We start from the raw sequence: 18134 nt of genomic DNA on the forward strand, positions 1-18134 counted from the left end.
AAATGACTTCTCTAGGCGGCAGGAGAAGTAACCTGATGATTGAAGCCAGTCATTAGGTATATCATTTTGCTTGAAAAGTGAAAATGATTTGTTCAGGAACCAAAAAGAAATAGACATCAGGATTTTTATGAAAGAGTTGATTTGCAAAGCCTTGAAAGAATTGCAGGAGCGAAGCCAGTTGTTGACAAGAAAGCAGGATCTTTGGGAAGAAATGACAGAATGTTTTTTTTTCTCACCAGCAAGAGTTTAGGATAGAGAGGATGAATGAAAATGAAACAACAAAAATCCATGATTTTGTGGAGTAGGTAATAAACAGTGTTGCCAGATAGTTCACGGTTTTCTAGCCCAAAAGTAATCTAAAAGTCACCCAAAAAAATTAACAGTGAATAGTTATCCACAATTAACAGTAATTAATCATCAATTATACATTATTATTGAAAGTCCAACATTTTCACATCCATATTTTGTAGTCGGTTAGAGTAAATAATGGATTCCAATTGAACTTTATTAACAACAACAAAAGAACAAACATGCACTCATGTACCGCCCCCTCCCCTTTTTTACTTAAACATTCATTCATCATTCATTTTCTTAACCGTTTTTCCCTTTCGGGGTCACGGGGCTGCTGGAGCCTATCCCGGCCACTTAAACTTAAAAATCAGGAATAATAAAAAAAGATTTAAGAAAATAAATCAACATATCGATAAAAGTGTACATTTTTCTTGCATTTTTTACTTTTCATGAATTTTATGAACTGAAGTGAAATAAAGTATAAGTAAATATCCTTGTGAAATGTAATAAAGTGTGGTTGGATTTTTCAAAACATTATTCTGAATATCAACGTTTTTTCAAATGTTGGTAAAACATTAAAAAAAAATGAAATGCCCTATCACCTGAGATTATTCCAAAAATGTATAAATATTCATAAAACAAATAATCTTTTTCATTTACCTCAATAATACTAACATTTGTTTTTCTTTCCTGTCTCACCTTACGTCTTTTCAGTGCACCTTTATTTCAGATCCAAACATTAAAAAAACAAAAAACATATATTACTTATTAAATGGAAAGTTAGGTCATGCAATAAAAAAAAAAAAAAAAAAAAAAAAAAAAAGCAACCCTGAAATTTGGTGGAAAACCGCCCAATCTGGCAACACTGTTAATGATGGCTCTGTGAGGAAAGATGATTGCTTGTTGGCAGGTAAAAGGTATTTTCTTCCCAGTTTGGACAAAAGTTTCCTAAAGACCATAAATCCAGCATCCATTACACAAACAAAAGACAATAGTTGTCATTTAGCAGGTGAGGTATGTCAGAAATCCATACAATTGGATCATACACAAAGGGCACAGGCAAAAAAAATAAATAAAACTAGAGTCCTTACACAAGACAGTGAACTGAACCGAGAACAGTGGGACACTAGCCTTAAAGCCTGAAGCTTGACACATGTACTTTAAACCCTTATTTGACTGTAATTGAATTGGTCTCTATGAGTATTTGACTGACAATAAGCTTATTAAAAGCTTACTAATTTTTTGCCATTGAAGGAGTCATATTCTGCTTGCTATGACTTAAAGCCAATATCCTTTGACTTGCAAATAAATGATAACTTTTCTTAAAGAAATATAATAGTAGGCTTGCATTGTTAATCAAAAAAATAACAAACGTGTCACCTTGATGTTGCCTGGACAACAAAACAGATAGGGTGGCTGTCTCCATTTTCAAGTGTAGTTGGGATCCATTTTAAGGTGAAGTTTCCTGATCCCAAGGTAGTCTGAAGAATGTTGTACGGCCCGCTGAACAGCAGGTTAGAGATGCTTCAAGAGGAAGGATTTCAGAGAATTAATGTGAGAGATCCTCAGATTATTGTCCAATGTGTGATGTTGGACTGACTAAAGTTTTTAAAAATCTTTGTTTTCAATTCTTTTTTTTAACCTGGAGTTAGTTGCTTGTGCTTTGATTGGGATTTCCAGCTCCCGATTGACAATTGCAATCAGTTGAGCTCTGTTTGGTGGAGTTGGAAGCAGAAACTTTGGTAGATTGACTCCTTCAGTGCAAGATGATACAGCTGGATCCACTGGAGAAATCCAAAAAGGCAACAAGGTTAGTCGTGCTAACATTAAAAGTACTAGACATCTATTATTTTCATAACTCTTTGTATTGCTAAAAAACTATTTTAATAAATTGGAAAAACAAGAAAAATATAAATGTAAGTCGTAACAGAAATCTGCTGCTTGATCATATCAGCTTGGAAAAAATGTCAGCCCAAAGTTCAAGTAAATTTGAAAGAATTCTGGTCTCCCTTGGCTAATTCCATGATTTGGGGGGTGGGAGGCCTGGTCGTCGCTGCTCCTTGCCCTTCTGCCGTGGTTCAGGGTGGGGGTCGGGGGCTCCGTTGGTCGGGGGGTCGGTCCGGTACCTGGGTGGGGCGGGCTGGGGCGCTGTGTGGTCCTCTGTGTTTGGTTGTGGAAGTGCGTGGTGGGGGGGTGGAGTGGTGGTCTGGCTTGGCTTGGGGCGGTGGTCCCCTTGCCTGTGCTGGGGGGGGGGGTTGGTGGGGGGCCCTGCTCGGGGGGGGAGGGCCCAGCGGCGCTGGATGGGCTGCCCATCTACACCTGAGGCTGGGATCAACCCTTCCCTGGCTCTGGGACGGGACGGGACAACCCTCTTGGGACCTCCGGATGTCTTCCGCTTCGGCTGCGGGGTATGGGGTGGGGTGGGGTGGGGGGGGGGGGTTGTCGGCCCTGTCCTGAGGGGGGGCGTTCTGGGGGAGAGGGGGAGCCCACTATTGGTACGGGACCTTAGGGGGTTGACGGGTCTGGGTCTCCGCTGAGGCAATCGGCGGTTGCCCCGGCTGGTTGGCTGCCTCGGACCCGTCGAGGCCTGACCAGAGTTCTTCTAGGGCCGGCACTTGGGGGTGGGGGCCTGGGCTTGCTCCGGGGGGGGGGGCGGCGGTTTCTGGCTCCTCTCTGTGTGGGGTAGGTGGTGCTGGGCCTGGGGTGTCGGCGCCTTTGGGGATGAGGCCCCTGGAATGTGGGGACCTGGCCCCTATGCTGGGGGGGGGGGGGGGGGGGGGCTAGGGGACAGCTGTTTGACCACCAGGAGACAGTCTACCAGCTGTCCCCAACTTACCCACTTCCTCATATAACCTCATATTAGGGTGAGGGGGTGGGGGGTTTAGCCTGCGATGCGTCTTGGGGGGGGAAGGCTACTTGGCAGTTGTCCCCCCTCCCATGGTTGCCGTATGGAGTGGGCCCCCCATCTTTCGGTTTTATTTGCACCTTAGACATGTAGGGACCTTGGTAGGGGGGTGCTTGGACATCACTGCCAGCAAGCAGCAGATGTCCTCCTAGCACCCTACCCGACAATTTTAACCACACCCTTGACATTTAGGGCCCCTTGGTGGGGAGGGTGAGGGGACATCACTGTGAGTAATCAGGAGTGTCCCCTCAGTGTCCTACCCGCCAATTTTAACTGCAACCCCCTTAGTACACACACCCTTTACTCCTCAAAATATACATTCAAACATAAACACACACACATGCACACACACACCCTCACAAACACACATACACACACACATTTTGCAAGGAAGGTGGGACCCTACCCCTTCCCTGGTGGGGGGTACGGGGCCCTTGCCAACGGCGGCCGTGTCCCCTGGGTGCCCGTTTCCTGGGCCTGGCGGTGCTCTCTCCGCGCACGGGGGGGTGTTCACATTACACCTGAGCCGGGGGTGTCCGTGTCCCTGTGGGGTGGGTCCTGGTCCTTGCCCCTGAGCACTGGGCCCTGCCAAATTTCCAACTGTGGCCGAGCCTGGTCGGGCCATGTTTACAACACCCCTTGTGGGCCCCCCTTTTCCCCAGGGTGCTCCCCTCCTGGGCGGGGCCGGCTGGCCCCTGCCTTGCTCCTCCCTGGACCAGCCGTGGGCCAGGTGGGTGGCTGCCTCGGACCCGTCGAGGCCTGACCAGAGTTCTTCTAGGGCCGGCACTTGGGGGTGGGGGCCTGGGCTTGCTCCGGGGGGGGGCGGCGGTTTCTGGCTCCTCTCTGTGTGGGGTAGGTGGTGCTGGGCCTGGGGTGTCGGCGCCTTTGGGGATGAGGCCCCTGGAATGTGGGGACCTGGCCCCTATGCTGGGGGGGGGGGCTAGGGGACAGCTGTTTGACCACCAGGAGACAGTCTACCAGCTGTCCCCAACTTACCCACTTCCTCATATAACCTCATATTAGGGTGAGGGGGTGGGGGGTTTAGCCTGCGATGCGTCTTGGGGGGGGAAGGCTACTTGGCAGTTGTCCCCCCTCCCATGGTTGCCGTATGGAGTGGGCCCCCCATCTTTCGGTTTTATTTGCACCTTAGACATGTAGGGACCTTGGTAGGGGGGTGCTTGGACATCACTGCCAGCAAGCAGCAGATGTCCTCCTAGCACCCTACCCGACAATTTTAACCACACCCTTGACATTTAGGGCCCCTTGGTGGGGAGGGTGAGGGGACATCACTGTGAGTAATCAGGAGTGTCCCCTCAGTGTCCTACCCGCCAATTTTAACTGCAACCCCCTTAGTACACACACCCTTTACTCCTCAAAATATACATTCAAACATAAACACACACACATGCACACACACACCCTCACAAACACACATACACACACACATTTTACAAAGGAAGGTGGGACCCTACCCATTCCCTGGTGGGGGGTACGGGGCCCTTGCCAACGGCGGCCGTGTCCCCTGGGTGCCCGTTTCCTGGGCCTGGCGGTGCTCTCTCCGCGCACGGGGGGGTGTTCACATTACACCTGGGCCGGGGGTGTCCGTGTCCCTGTGGGGTGGGTCCTGGTCCTTGCCCCTGAGCACTGGGCCCTGCCAAATTTCCAACTGTGGCCGAGCCTGGTCGGGCCATGTTTACAACACCCCTTGTGGGCCCCCCTTTTCCCCAGGGTGCTCCCCTCCTGGGCGGGGCCGGCTGGCCCCTGCCTTGCTCCTCCCTGGACCAGCCGTGGGCCAGGTGGGTGGCTGCCTGGAGTGCGGAGCGGGTCTCCCTTGGGTGTTCCTGGCTCGTACCTGGGGTTGGGGCGGGGGGATGCCCGGAACTTCAGGGTGGTGATGGGGTGCTCGTCTGGGTCTGTGGGCGCCCTTCTCGGGTGTGGCCCTGCGTTTGGCTCTCCCGGCGCGGCGGGGGGGCTGCTCTCCTGGTTGGGCTGGGGCGGCGCTCTCTTTCCCCCATGCCTCCCTGCTCTCTGGCTCTGGGGGCCTCGCGGCGGTCCTGCTGGCCCTGGCCTGAGTGGCGGATGTGGTCGCCCGGGCGGCGGTTGTTCCCTGCCTGCTGACGTGTGACGTTGGGGGGTTCCGGCTGCCGCGGCTGCCGCGGCTGCTGCGGCGGAGGTCTTGGTGTGGGGATGGCTGGGCACTCTCCCTCCTTCTTTTCACATTCCACCATCCATTTTAGAAGAACATAAACACTCACCTGAGCACAGGTGTTAGCTCACCTTTGCACTAATAGTTTGCATGATTGAATGAATGAAATATTTCACACTAGTTGGTTTAAAGGCATAAGTATGCGTGTGTGAACACTATCTGTTTTGTGTACATGTTGACATGTGGACATTTTTGCAGCAAGCAGGTGTGTTGATAACATTTCAGTGTGTGTGTGTGTGTGTGTGGACAGGCCCCGCCCTTTTTGTACTACATTTGTACCTTACCGTAATGATAAACAACCAGTAAACTTGCTGCTCTATGCTGCTTCATGGTCTTACCCCCCCCCCCCTCCTATTATCACTCTCCTACCCCCCCCCCCCTCTCTAACATCCCTCTCTCTTCTTCCCTTCTTTCCTTTTCCGTCCGGTCCAACACCACAGATTTTCAAACATGATTGAAATTAAAAAAGTTTGGCCTCAATTACAAAAGTGGTTTTTTCAGACATACCTTTGGTTTGTCTGAAGATTAATAACCCCTGTTGTTAAAATAAAATATGTCCAACACAAGATGCCCTCAGTTCTCATCTGCCTGCCCAGCTGTTGGACAGGACAAGTTAAAAAAAACAAAAAAACAAGTACTAGACAAACACAGAAAGACAAATATATATATATATGTATTCCCATTAAAAAAACTGAGATTGTACCTCTTAAAACAAATTGAAGGGGAATCTTGCTGATGACCTGGTTGGTAGTTTTTAGTTCCTGAGAACCGTTGGTTTGAGTCAGACTGATGTTCTGCTTGGGAAAGTCCTCCAGCACCAGCTGCACTGCATATGGACCTTCATTGCTAGTTGAGGTGGGGCTGAATGACAGAGTACAATCCTGCAGCATGAAGTGAAAAAAACAAAGAAGTCAAAGTATGCTTTTGACAGTAAAGATTTTTAAGATGACTTTATGCTGAAAATCATTAAATTAATAATAAATAATCATCAGATAAACAAAGGTACAGATCAAACTACTTTCTTTTACAATACAGGTTTCTTCAAATTTGATGTAACATTACTGAATTCTGAAGGAATGGAAAAATAATTATAATTTTTTTTATTTTTGTTATTTTGCATATCACAATAAGTTACCCACTGGTGACAGTGTGAGAACACTGGGTGTGTTACAGTTGGCACACTCCTCAGGAGAGTTTCCATATCTGCATTTAACTTCATCTCCATCTGGATCAAAGGCCAGCAAACTGTAATCTCTTGGACAGTTTGAAGGAACTCTGAAGAAAAAGTCAGGACAAAGTGATGAGATGTTACTGAACTACCTTATGCTATAAAAATGTTTGTAGAAAACTAGAAAGATAAAAAATATTTTTCAGACTTGAAATTTAATAAACTACGTTTAAGGTAAAAAGAGGTTACACCCTCACTAGCCACTTTATAAGGCATACTACTCCTTAACACACTTTCGTATCAGCTAATCACATGGGAGCAACTCATTGCATCTAGTCATGTAGACATGGTTAAGACAATCTGCTGCAGTTTAAAATGAGCATCAGGAAGAAAGGTGACTGAATTGACTGTGAAGATGGTTGGTGTCAGATGGGCTGGTCTGAGTATTTCAGAAACTGCTTATCTACTGGGATTTTCACCTTCAACCATCTCTAGGGTTTACAGAAAATGGTCCAAAAAAGAGAAATTATCCAGTTCACAGAACAGAAATGCCTTGTTGATGCCAGAGGTCAGAGGAGAATGGCCAGACAGGTTCCAGCTGATAGAACGAATACAGGAATTCAAATAACCATTGGTAACAACCGAAGTCTGCAGAAGATTGTCTCTGAACGTATAACACGTCCAACCTTGAGATAAATGGGCTATTACAGCAAAAGACCATGCCAGGTTCCTCTCCTGCCAGCTAAGAATAGGAAACTGAGGCTACAATTCACACAGGCTCACCAAAACTGGACAATAGAAGATTGGAAAACTGTTGTCTGGTCTTATGAGTCTCCATTTCTTTTCTTACATTTTATGTTCTAAATATGTATTTTCTTTTTTTTTTACAGAGGGAAGAGAGAGGGAAGAATGTGAAAGGGGGAGGGGTAGAAGAAGAAAAAAGAGAGAGGGGGATAAAGTAAGGGGATGAAAGTGCCAAGTTGCTAATTTGAATTGGTTATGATTTTAGGCTTCATAGCATTTATACTAGATCTGCTGGAAAGACAAAAGTTACATCTAGGGTGAAATTACAACACTAAGATAAGCTGAAGACATCTGCCCATCAATACACTGTGAGTTAGGAGCGAGGGATAAAGGAGACAGGGAGCAGTGTGACAGTGTGCAGGTGCACGTGGGGGTGGAGATGCAAGCACCCTGCCGAAGTGTACTATGTGTTCATTAGGGGAAACAGATCCTCCCCAGGCCGACCAGCCAGACCAGGAGAGAGGGAGCAGGAGACCCCCGGGCCCAGAGCACCCCATGACGACGGGACCCACGCAGCCCGAGCGGGGGGGAGGGGGGGACCGTCCACCCTCCCAGCCAGGTGCAGAGGCACCGGGGAGAATAGTCAACCCTGGTGTCAGGGCCCCAAGGCCACAGGACAGGGGGCAGCCATTGGGGCCATCATGCGCTGGACACCGCGATGCGGGCCAAGGACGGAGCCAGGACCCAGCCCACCACCCAGCCGGATCTTCGTCACCGCAGGCCAGCCCCGGCGCCCGACCCTAGCAGTCCAAAGATCAAGATGCAACCACAGATACCCCCCCCCCCCCCCCCCCACTACACTATCCTCTACCACTCCCTCACCCAATACTTTCCTTAACCCCTCCTACCGTATCTGCCCCGATGCCCTTCTCAATGTAAAAAAGGGAGGGTGAGGCCCAAATTCAACTTTATTTATATAGGGCTTTTCATGCTACAGAGCATCTCAAAGTGCTTCCCAGAGATAGAATAAAAAAATACGATAAATCACGTGGACAATTAAAAACTATGTAAAAGCTTTACTAAAAATATGTGTTTTAAGTTTTTTCTTATAAACCTCCACAGTGGCTGAAGCCCTCACGTCCTCAGGCAGGCTGTTCCAAAAGTAAATCTGATAAAAATGAGGGTGAAGTTCCATTGAAACTTAAAAGGTTAAGGTTCTATGAATAAAAGAACCCTAAAATCGATCCTTAAGCTGACTGGGAGCCAGTGCAAAGACTTCAAAATTGGAGTAATGTGCTCCTTCTTTCTGGTTCTAGTTAAAAGGCATGCAGCTAGCAGGCCCCGGCGAGATAGCCCCCAGGCCTGTCCCCCACCATGCACTCTAACACACACACACACATTCTCTTTCGCCCGGCCATTGCTGGGATCCCACAAGCCGAGCCACCCTGAGAGGATTCCATTAAGTCATTAGTCTCTATTTCTGCTGCGACACTTTCGGATGGTAGGATAAGAATTCGGTGTGAACAACATGAAAGCATGAATCCATCTTGCCATTCAGCAATGCTTAAGGCTGGTGGTGGAGGTGTCATAGTGTGGGGGAGATTTTTTAGCACATTTTGGGCCACTTAGTACCAATTGAGCATTGTTACAACACCACACCCTACTTAAACCTTTTTGCTGACCACATCCCTCCAATTATGCGCCATGTCATAAAGATGGATTCATCTTAGAATGGTTTCTTGAACAGGACAACGAGTTCTCTGTACTCAAATGGCCTTCACAGTCACCAGGGGCCTCATTTATAAAACTTTGTGTAGGATTTGCGTCAGAAGTGGCGTACGGATGAAACATAGGATGTGCGTACGCACAGAAATATTCGGAGTTATAAAACCGTGCGCACGCACATCCTACGCATCTTTCTCTTAATAAATCACAACCAATTCTAAATGCTGCGCAGCTTTTGCGGCCTCATGACACGCCTATAGTTGCCCATAAATAGTCCGTGAAACGCCCACAAATGAATATTCATTGATTGCGAAACCATGCCAAACACGGAGAGAAAATCAAAAAAACGTAACTTCTCTCAATGTGAAGTAGAAGTTATCGTTGGCGAGGTGGAAAAGAGGAGAATAATGTTGTTTGGAGGGCACAGTGTGGCCTTACTAATGCCAAAAAGGCACGTGAGTGGCAAACGGTGGCAGACGCCTTAAATGCCTTTAGCCCCACAACCTCGGACCGTGGCCGAAATAAAAAAGAAAAGGTCGGACATCAAAGTCAAGGCAAAAAAACGTCTAGCGCTGACCCCCCCCACACACACACACACACCCGTGTCTGCCACGGGTGTGTGGGGGGGGGGGGGGGGGGGGGAGCTTACACCGGAGCTGACCCCTCCTGATGAGAGACTGGCGGCAATAATTGGGGAATCCCTTTTAAGTGGAGTGGTGACTGAGGCGGAGGGGGACACCGACGCGCCAGATGCACGGGGTGACACACCCCCAAAAGCCCGCAGAGGAAGTCGGAACCGGCTCATAAGCCACTCGTCCTCGTTTGCGAACAAGTCTCCTTGCTGTTTAAAGATGCGTTCACTCCGAATTCTTCCATTTGCCACATCTTCTAAGAGCGCAAGATCAGCCATTGTGCGTCATTACGCATTGTGATGGGGCATTTTATTTCCCTCCATTTAATTACATCTGACAAGCTACAGATGTCGGTAATAATCGACGTGGAAATGGGAAATTGTTCAGCGCAAATGTAATTTCTTGTTGCTTTCTGAATGGTCGAGACATACGCCATACATGGTTTTATCAAAAATAAAACAAACTAAAGGCATATGCATGAATACCGTAATTCTGTAGCTTATGAAGAAACGTTTTACTATGAAAACAACTTTCCCCAGTGGAGAATTAATGCATCTCTCTCTATCTATCCATCTGTCTGTCTGCACCTATATCTGCTCCGCCAGACGGACACATTAACGGGAATGTCAGTTTTGTACATTATTTCGTTCTGTTAAATATATTATTTATGAGGATGAATTGCACAACATGCCAATATTGCAGAAAATATTTCACTTTTCTTTTTGCAAATAAGTGTTCATTTGAATTTCTTTTGTAATTTTCGTTTGATTTTTTTGTTTGTTTCACTGCTGATCGGTCCAACGGGTGTTTGTGTAGGCTGTTAATTGTAAGACTTGCGTTGTGAACTCTTCATGTTATTTATGAGAGGCAGTATTGTCATTTTCACTTTCACGTGTTTCTTCCATCTGCCGACGGCGTCGCCGTTTCTCCTTTCACCCGTTTTTGTGCGTACGCCTGGGTCAGAGCTTGCGTGAAGGACCGCACATTTTCCCGTCAAGTTTGCTTTTTATAAATCTCAACTATTGCGTAGAGAGTGGCGTACGCCTTCTTTTGTGCGTACGCAACGTTTATAAATGAGGCCCCTGATCTCAACCCAAAAGAGCATCTTTGGGGAAGTAGAACTTGAGATTGGCATCATGGGTGTGCAAATCTGCAGCAACTGTGTGATAACATGTCAATATGGACCAAACTCTCTGAGGAAGGTTTCCAGTACTAGGAAAGTGGACCTAATTAAGTTCCTGGTAGGTGTACTAATCTATGAGGTCAATCATAACCACATGTTAAGAAAGAAATATTATTGGACATTATGTTCACTTAAAGTAAACTCCTGGAGGTTTATTTCTCACATTTGTCTTCTATCCTGATGACAGCTGCATTTTATTGAGGATGTATGTATGTCTTATGATATGCTATTTTTCTGTTACTCCACAAGAGGGCAGACACGATTCTCGGCTCAAAGCTGTGTGGTGACAGCTGCCGAAACGTCTGTGTCAACAAACAAGAAGTTTTAGGGATAAAAGAAGAACATAGTTTCAATAACCAAAATATTGTGTAAATTAATGAGTCTTACACAAATTGCTCCTTTTTGTGCTCAAGATTTACATCACACTAAGTCAGTTCATTTGTTTTTAGACAAACTTTGTATGTCTGTCATACATAAATACAGTTCTCAAAAATGCTCACAACAAAATGTTTTTCATTGTATGACATTATGTTTTCTTTTTCCTATTACATGAATGCTGATTTTATTCATTAATGTCTGTCACAAATATTGTGGTGTGTTCTTGCAAATAGGTTTAAAAAATGGAACGTTGAGTTCACTTACCTGACTGATGGCAGAATTGTGGTTTGAGGAGAAGTGTTTGCTTTGCCGGTATCAGAACGGTTTCTTAGTTCAACTTGAGTCACTGCACCCCATAATACAACACCATTTCTTATGTTGTTTATCCAGTTTCCACCAGAAAATCTGCAGGGAAAGAACATGTGGCAAACAATGAACACTAGTCTAAAGTACTACACAAATTCTGCAAAAACTTAGATCCTTGTTTATCTCTTAATAGAACACAAATTATTTAATAAAACATGGAGTCATAAAGGCCTGCCTCACTTTTTTTCCTTATAAATGAACACATAGCAAAACAAATGTACTTTATTGTTATGGAGTCCTATACTGTTCATAAATAAATAAATAAATATTTGATTAAATAAATAAATATGGCCTCATGCAAATACACAATCAACCAATAAATCTCTCATAAATATATAAAAAGATCATGAAATGGTGAAAAACCTGCACACTGATTTTAAATTAGCCATTATATTATTCAATATATTTTATTTTCCTTTAAAAACCTGTTCATTATTTTAAAACAGCATTTTAAAATATTCATTTTTAATCATGTGGAATATTATTATAATTCGACTTCTTTTTTCAGAACCTTAGATTTCAAAATCAATATTTTCCAAAGTAGCTTTGTTTTTATTTCATGTTGCTGTTTTTCACAATGGCGTTTTTATTTCATGAAGAGCTTTTTCAGCAGAATGGGTCTTTCTGTCAATCAGTGAAAGTGGGCGGGATCTAAACGCTCATTGGCTCATCCATGGAAATCGACTCATATTCCTCGATACCCGCTCTGCGGTGTGCCAGTCAGATAGATGGCATATTTCAGCGATATCCGCGCGGCTTTGCTGACATTTGATACAAACTATCTGTCTGCAGCAAAATATGCAAACATGGACGATTCTGTTTTTGTAGTTTGAGGGTTTTTCCAATGGAGCTCCGGTCGTCCACGTCTCGAATTCCCCGTGAAACACTCCTGACTCTTACACCATTCACTCAGCTCTCCTTTGCTCTGCAGCTAACAGCTCTGCTGTCTGAGCTCACAGATCCAGTCGGACGTCATCGTGCCTTATGTCGGCTCGCAGGAGGCGAGCTGGCGGACCGACAAAGAGTCGGACCAGACAGCAGTGGATAGGGGAACAAGCCTGCTCGGGCCTCCTGAACCTTATGATATTTTTTCTATTTTCATTGAGACAATGATTATAAATCAGGTCCTCTGTTTTTTTCTCCTCTTGGGGAAAATGTTGAACCTTTCCTGCGAAAGTTTCTCTTTCTGGTTGTAAAACGCAGCGGAGATCCGGGGTTTGATTTGGGATCACTTCCCCGTTCGGACCTCTCAGAGCGGGTTATTAAAAGATTCAGTCTCTATACTTTGGATATACTTTTTTATTATTACTTTTCCGGCGAACTGAACAACAGACCCTTAACTTAACTTGCGCTCACACACACACACTTTTTGCGCTGGGCGCTCTGATTTATAAGTAACAGACATATCACATAGTTTGACTGCAGGAGCTGAAGACTCTCTGGGATGATCTCATGAACTCAAACATGGAAACATTGTTGTGGAACTATTCCAAATAAATAAACCTGATCTCTTAACATTCTCCGTGTGCATTGTGCATCCATGCATTTTAAGTGAGATAAACACAGGCAATCTCTCCAAGTGGCTATCAGGCTAAAGCATTAGCTGCTAGCTCCTCCCACACGCGGCATGGTGCGTTTATTGAACTCCAGTTCACAGAAGTTTTGTGAAAGTCCAACAGCCACTCAGCTTAACTTAGGCCACTACTAGATGTTCATGAGAAGATGAAAATTGCAGAACCGACCACAAAATCACCCGAATTATGCACACTCGCCCAAAGCCACTTTTATCCGCAAATTTAGAACCAAAACTGCCCAATTTCTGGTAACACTGTGAATGTGTTGAGGTGCACACTCCCCCTAGTGTTGAGGAGTGGGCATCGCGCCGTCACGTTCACTGAAGCGTCTTCGATCGATGTAGTCAGGGTGCTGCTGCTCATGTCTGAGTAAAGGAATAGCCAATCACAAAAGTGTCTCCGCCTTGTCTGGTTTGATTGACAGATAGACCCATTCCCCTGAAAAAGCTCTTCATGAAATAAATACGCCATTGTGAAAAACAGCAACATGAAATAAAAACAAAGCTACTTTGGAAAATATTGATTTTGAAATCCAAGGCTCTGAAAAAAGACGTAGAATTATAATAATATTCCACATGATTAAAAATGAATATTTTAAAATGCTGTTTTAAAATAATGAACATGTTTTAAAGCAAAATGAAATATATTGAATAATATAATGGCTAATTTAAAATCAGTGTGCAGGTTTTTCACCATTTCATGGTCTTTTTATATATTTATGAGAGATTTATTGGTTGACTGTGTATTTGCATGAGGTCACATTTATTTATTTAATCAAATATTTATTTATTTAATTATGAACAGTATAGGACTCCATATCTTGTGCACCAAAATGTTTTCCATGACAGATCTTCACTTGGATCTTTCAGTATTTACCATTAAGATTTGCAAAACCTTTGCATCTCGATTTTAAGCAAGAATATTTCTAAAGTATTTATATACATACTAAGAAGTCTTTATTTTTTAATAATATTTTGTAAAGTTATTCCAGTTACAGACAGTTGTCACTAGTTGAGTTTGTAAAATTTTAGAGAATTTTCCAGATTTGGTCAGTCAGTCAGTCCAAAAAGTAGACTATATAAGAGTACTAGATGTACACCGTAATTTCCAGACTATAAAGCGCATCCGATTACAAGCCGCACCCACCCCATCTCCACGTGTTTAACTTCTTTTGTACACACACAAACCGCGTCAGTGCACAAGCCGCATGCATTACGCAATATAGTCAGCCTGATAAATCACGTCCTAACTCCCAGACCGAGTGCAATTAATTAGCATGCTGTGGGAGGAGACAGCCTTGCCTCAGGCTCATGTACTTGAATGCACTCACAGCTGCCACACAGCATGCACATCTATTCTGTTGACAAGTTCCTCAGTTATGGTTTTTTTTATTTTAATTTTTTAAATTTTTTTTTTACTTATTGACAATCTAGGTATCATACATAAAATTACAAACAGTAATCATATAATAAATATTACATTCCTCAGTTTTGATGAGGAAATTTACATCTGCGATACCCCATTTCCCATGAGTCTTAGGGGCTAAAGGCGGGTCTAACCCGGCTTGCCACACTGTTGTACGTGTTTAAGAATGAGAAAGGAACAGCAGTGGATGGAGGGGCGAACGGGAGAGCAGCTCTCCTTCCGCTTGTGTCGCGGCAGCATTATGGTGGTAACGGGGCTGGTTAAAAAAAACACACCAGTAAAATAAAGCAGCGGCGACTGAAAAGCGCGCGCCTCAGCGCGATACGCTTGCCTCAGGGCGGCGCGTGCGTCAGAGGTTTCCTTCCACAACAAACACTGTTGCTCCACGGACGCCTCTGCGCTCCGCGCTCGCCAAGCGGGCTCTTTGTCTCCCTTTCCCATCTTCTCCGACACCCCTGGCCAGGGCGGCTCTAAGGAGGAGCGCTTCGTCCCCATTGCGCCGGTGGACGGAGCAAATCGTGTCTGTGCAGAGCAATTGGACTTAATACTGAATGTTTTGTGGATGAGGGGCGGATTCGTTGTTACGTGTGGGAGCCATCAGACTGCCATCGGCCCCGCAGCTCTATGTGAACGAGCAGCAGAACATGGTCTCCAGCTCACACGGCGGCTGTGAGCTTTTCAAAGCAAAATTCCGCTCAGTCCTTAGAAACAGTTAAAACAAGCACGTCAAATTGTGTTTCCAGTCGTGTCTCGACAAAATAAAGGCTGATGTTATTCCCACATGCGCTGTTCTCTCCGTCACGCAGCTGACCGGCTTTTCCAAACCCGTTGGTGATGGTGGACTTTTTCACACTGCTTTTAACGATTGCTTTTAACTTGAAAGCTGCATCATATTGTATTGGCGATCACGTGCACGTTGGGTCTAATGGCACCAAAGGATTCTGGGATGCGGCTGGGCATGCGTGCTTCTTTTTGTTGAACCATGACTGAAGTGTCTAAGACCTGAAGTGAGATGCATGCTGTTTGGCTGCTAAGAGGTGTATTGAAAAATAAATGACTTGTTGCTTGGAGTTGGATAGAGAATTCAAACCATACACTGAGTCCGAAAGCATGTACATGGCGGCCGCCAATTAAATCCATAAATTAGCCATGTCACTAAAAAAGCCGCAGGGCTGGAAGCGCAGGAAAAAAGTAGCGGCTTGTAGTCCGGAAATTACGGTACTTAGTCTATACTAAAAAATAAAGCAGTACACTCAAAATTTAGTTTTTTATGTACTAGCTACGTATTGTAAACTTACGATGTTACGATTCAATCTGAAGAAGTATTCAGTTAATATTTTTCCTACGCTTTACATACACGGTCTATGGTATACTTGATATACTTATATTGAAGTATACCTGAAATAAACTTAAGAGTATACTATGTTTTACTGAGGGGAACTATGAACAATTTTGCAATTATTAAATTTGTATTTGGACTCACCGCAATGTAAATCCAGTGTTGTTGGGAAGCACTCGGGTCATGATTTCTTCCTTCTGGCACCAGTTCTCATTTGTAACATTCTGAATTTCATGTGCTGTCACATTTTCACTGCCACAATTTCCACTGCAAATCCAACTATTTGAATACTGGCACGAGTCATAGGCTGTCTTAAAACGCACCACAACCTGGAGAATAGAAGTGTTTTAAAGTTTTACAATTACATTCTAAAGACCAAAGTAAAAACAGTTTGCAAAGAAGACCAGTGCTACTCACTGTGACAGATCCATCTACTTGGGTTTCCTTTGGGTAGTAGGTCATCATTGTGCCATAAAAATGAGAGGCAAGTGTATTACCAACCAGCAGCAGCAGCAGCAGCTGCTGCAACATGGTGACTGCGGCGTCCTACACAAACCTGAGCATTTGCAGAGACAGCAGCATGAGAAATATTTCAGATACTTTCTGCTCCTCCCTCTATCACTGCCCAGACTTCCCTAACAGGTAAGCCTAAGAATTACGTAGGAAACCACCAGCTATTGTGACATTTTTACAGATACTTGTATGAATGCACCAATACTTTTTCAGAGTTACACTGCAGTTTAATTTGTTTAAATTCAAGCTCTTCAATTAAAAGTACTTGATTAGTGCACATCAAAACAAATAAGTGTAGAAAAGGTGTGTTCCCCTTATAGAAAATTCAAGAATTGGTTCATTTATGTTTAAAGTTCAGATGGAAACAAAACTGTACTGGTTTATTTTATGCTCCATAACAATTTAGTGCACTGTAATCTGTTTAATGTTTAAATGTTTTTCAATTCAAAGTACTTGATGAGTGAGTCTCTTGGATATAATTTTATAGATAGGGGTTCCTGGAGGGAGACAACAGGTTACCTTAACCGACAAAAAAAAAAAGAAAAAGGGATCCTTTGATATACTCCCCCTAATAAAGACAGAGAGGAAACAAACGGGTGCAGGAAAAATGTTTTTCCCTTAGAAAAAATTCAAGAATAGGAGCTAATCTATGTTTAAAATTTGCTGCTCTGCTCATAAGGAAACAAGGCTCTACACCAACCAAACTGGTTTCTTTTATGCAACATTGCAAAAACATTTTGACAACTTTAAAGAAATACAAGGACTTTTTGACATGAGTGAGCGGTGAAACCACATAAGTGGGATTTGCAAATGTGCCACAGTTTAATGCTGTAAACAATTTTAAAACAAGAAAATTTGAACTAGAACACAGTGCTAATTTCAGCTTTTTCAGTATCATAAATCCTTAAGTATTTAAAGGTAAATATTGATAGTAAAGATTTGTCCGTTGTGGATATGTGTCCCTTGTGAAAACTGTATTGATGAAAGCAATAAAATTAAATTACAGTGGCAATACATTTTTACAAGACATGCATTTCAATATTATAAGAATATAGTAAAAGGATCAAATGACTAACATTGAAAATAATCCAAAAGTTCAATGTTTAGTGAAAAATACTAGGGGGTTGTGTAACTTAAGCGTCTACCGATGTTTAGAGTCACTGCACAGAGGGAACAGTCAGCATTTTTAAAACCCTTGTGAACCAGGAAATAGATTTAAATTCGTCCACAACTTCAATGGAAAGGAATGAGGATGTGCTTGATACAAGTGGATCGTCTCCCAACAGATACAAAAAATCTGTACCTAGTTAGTTCATTTGTTCTGACAGAATGATTCCATGTTATAGTATTCCAAAACTTCCCCATATAATCTAATTTTAGGCAACTAGTTGACATTTGAGCTTTTTAAACAAAGTTTCATCAGCTTGGATCTCCCTGAGCTACACCAGTAACAATGCTGCTTTAGGCCAAAACAGCTTGGAACATCCTTCCACCCATTATAAGTCCCAATTAGGTGGTTGCTGGTGCCTCTCAACCACTTTAGGGTAAGGACAGGTACAGCCTGGACAAATTGCCAATCCATCATAGGCCCAGCTTGAATAGTTAACAACAAAATTGACTTCATAGCTTTACATCAGTCCTTATTATTATATTATTACATGATTTATCAATAACCGGTTCATAAC

At 44.0% G+C, this 18134-nt stretch overlaps 1 protein-coding gene across 1 annotated transcript; it reads right to left on the reverse strand.

Annotated features, from left to right (window-relative positions):
• Positions 1-330: 330 nt before the first annotated feature.
• Positions 331-16485, reverse strand: LOC111946342. Its single transcript, XM_023948992.1, has 6 exons — positions 16354-16485; positions 16081-16265; positions 11497-11637; positions 6542-6677; positions 6106-6283; positions 331-356 (listed from the first exon to the last, which is right to left on the reverse strand). The coding sequence occupies exons 1-6, from the start codon at positions 16465-16467 to the stop codon at positions 331-333; spliced, it is 780 nt and encodes a 259-aa protein (XP_023804760.1). The 5' UTR covers positions 16468-16485.
• Between the last annotated feature and the right edge of the window lie 1649 nt (positions 16486-18134).

Source organism: Oryzias latipes, chromosome 18 (assembly GCF_002234675.1).
Source record: "Oryzias latipes chromosome 18, ASM223467v1".
In the NCBI taxonomy this organism is placed as follows: domain Eukaryota; kingdom Metazoa; phylum Chordata; class Actinopteri; order Beloniformes; family Adrianichthyidae; genus Oryzias; species Oryzias latipes.

Bases quoted from the DNA above. Each gene is read 5' to 3' on its own strand.
- LOC111946342 (XM_023948992.1), bottom strand. From the start codon at position 16,467: ATGTTGCAGCAGCTGCTGCTGCTGCTGCTGGTTGGTAATACACTTGCC. The intron at 11,638-16,080 runs GTGAGTCCAAAT...CTTTCCCTGCAG, and splicing joins AACACTGGATTTACATTGCG to ATTTTCTGGTGGAAACTGGA. The intron at 6,284-6,541 runs GTGGGTAACTTA...TTCATGCTGCAG, and splicing joins GTGTTCTCACACTGTCACCA to GATTGTACTCTGTCATTCAG.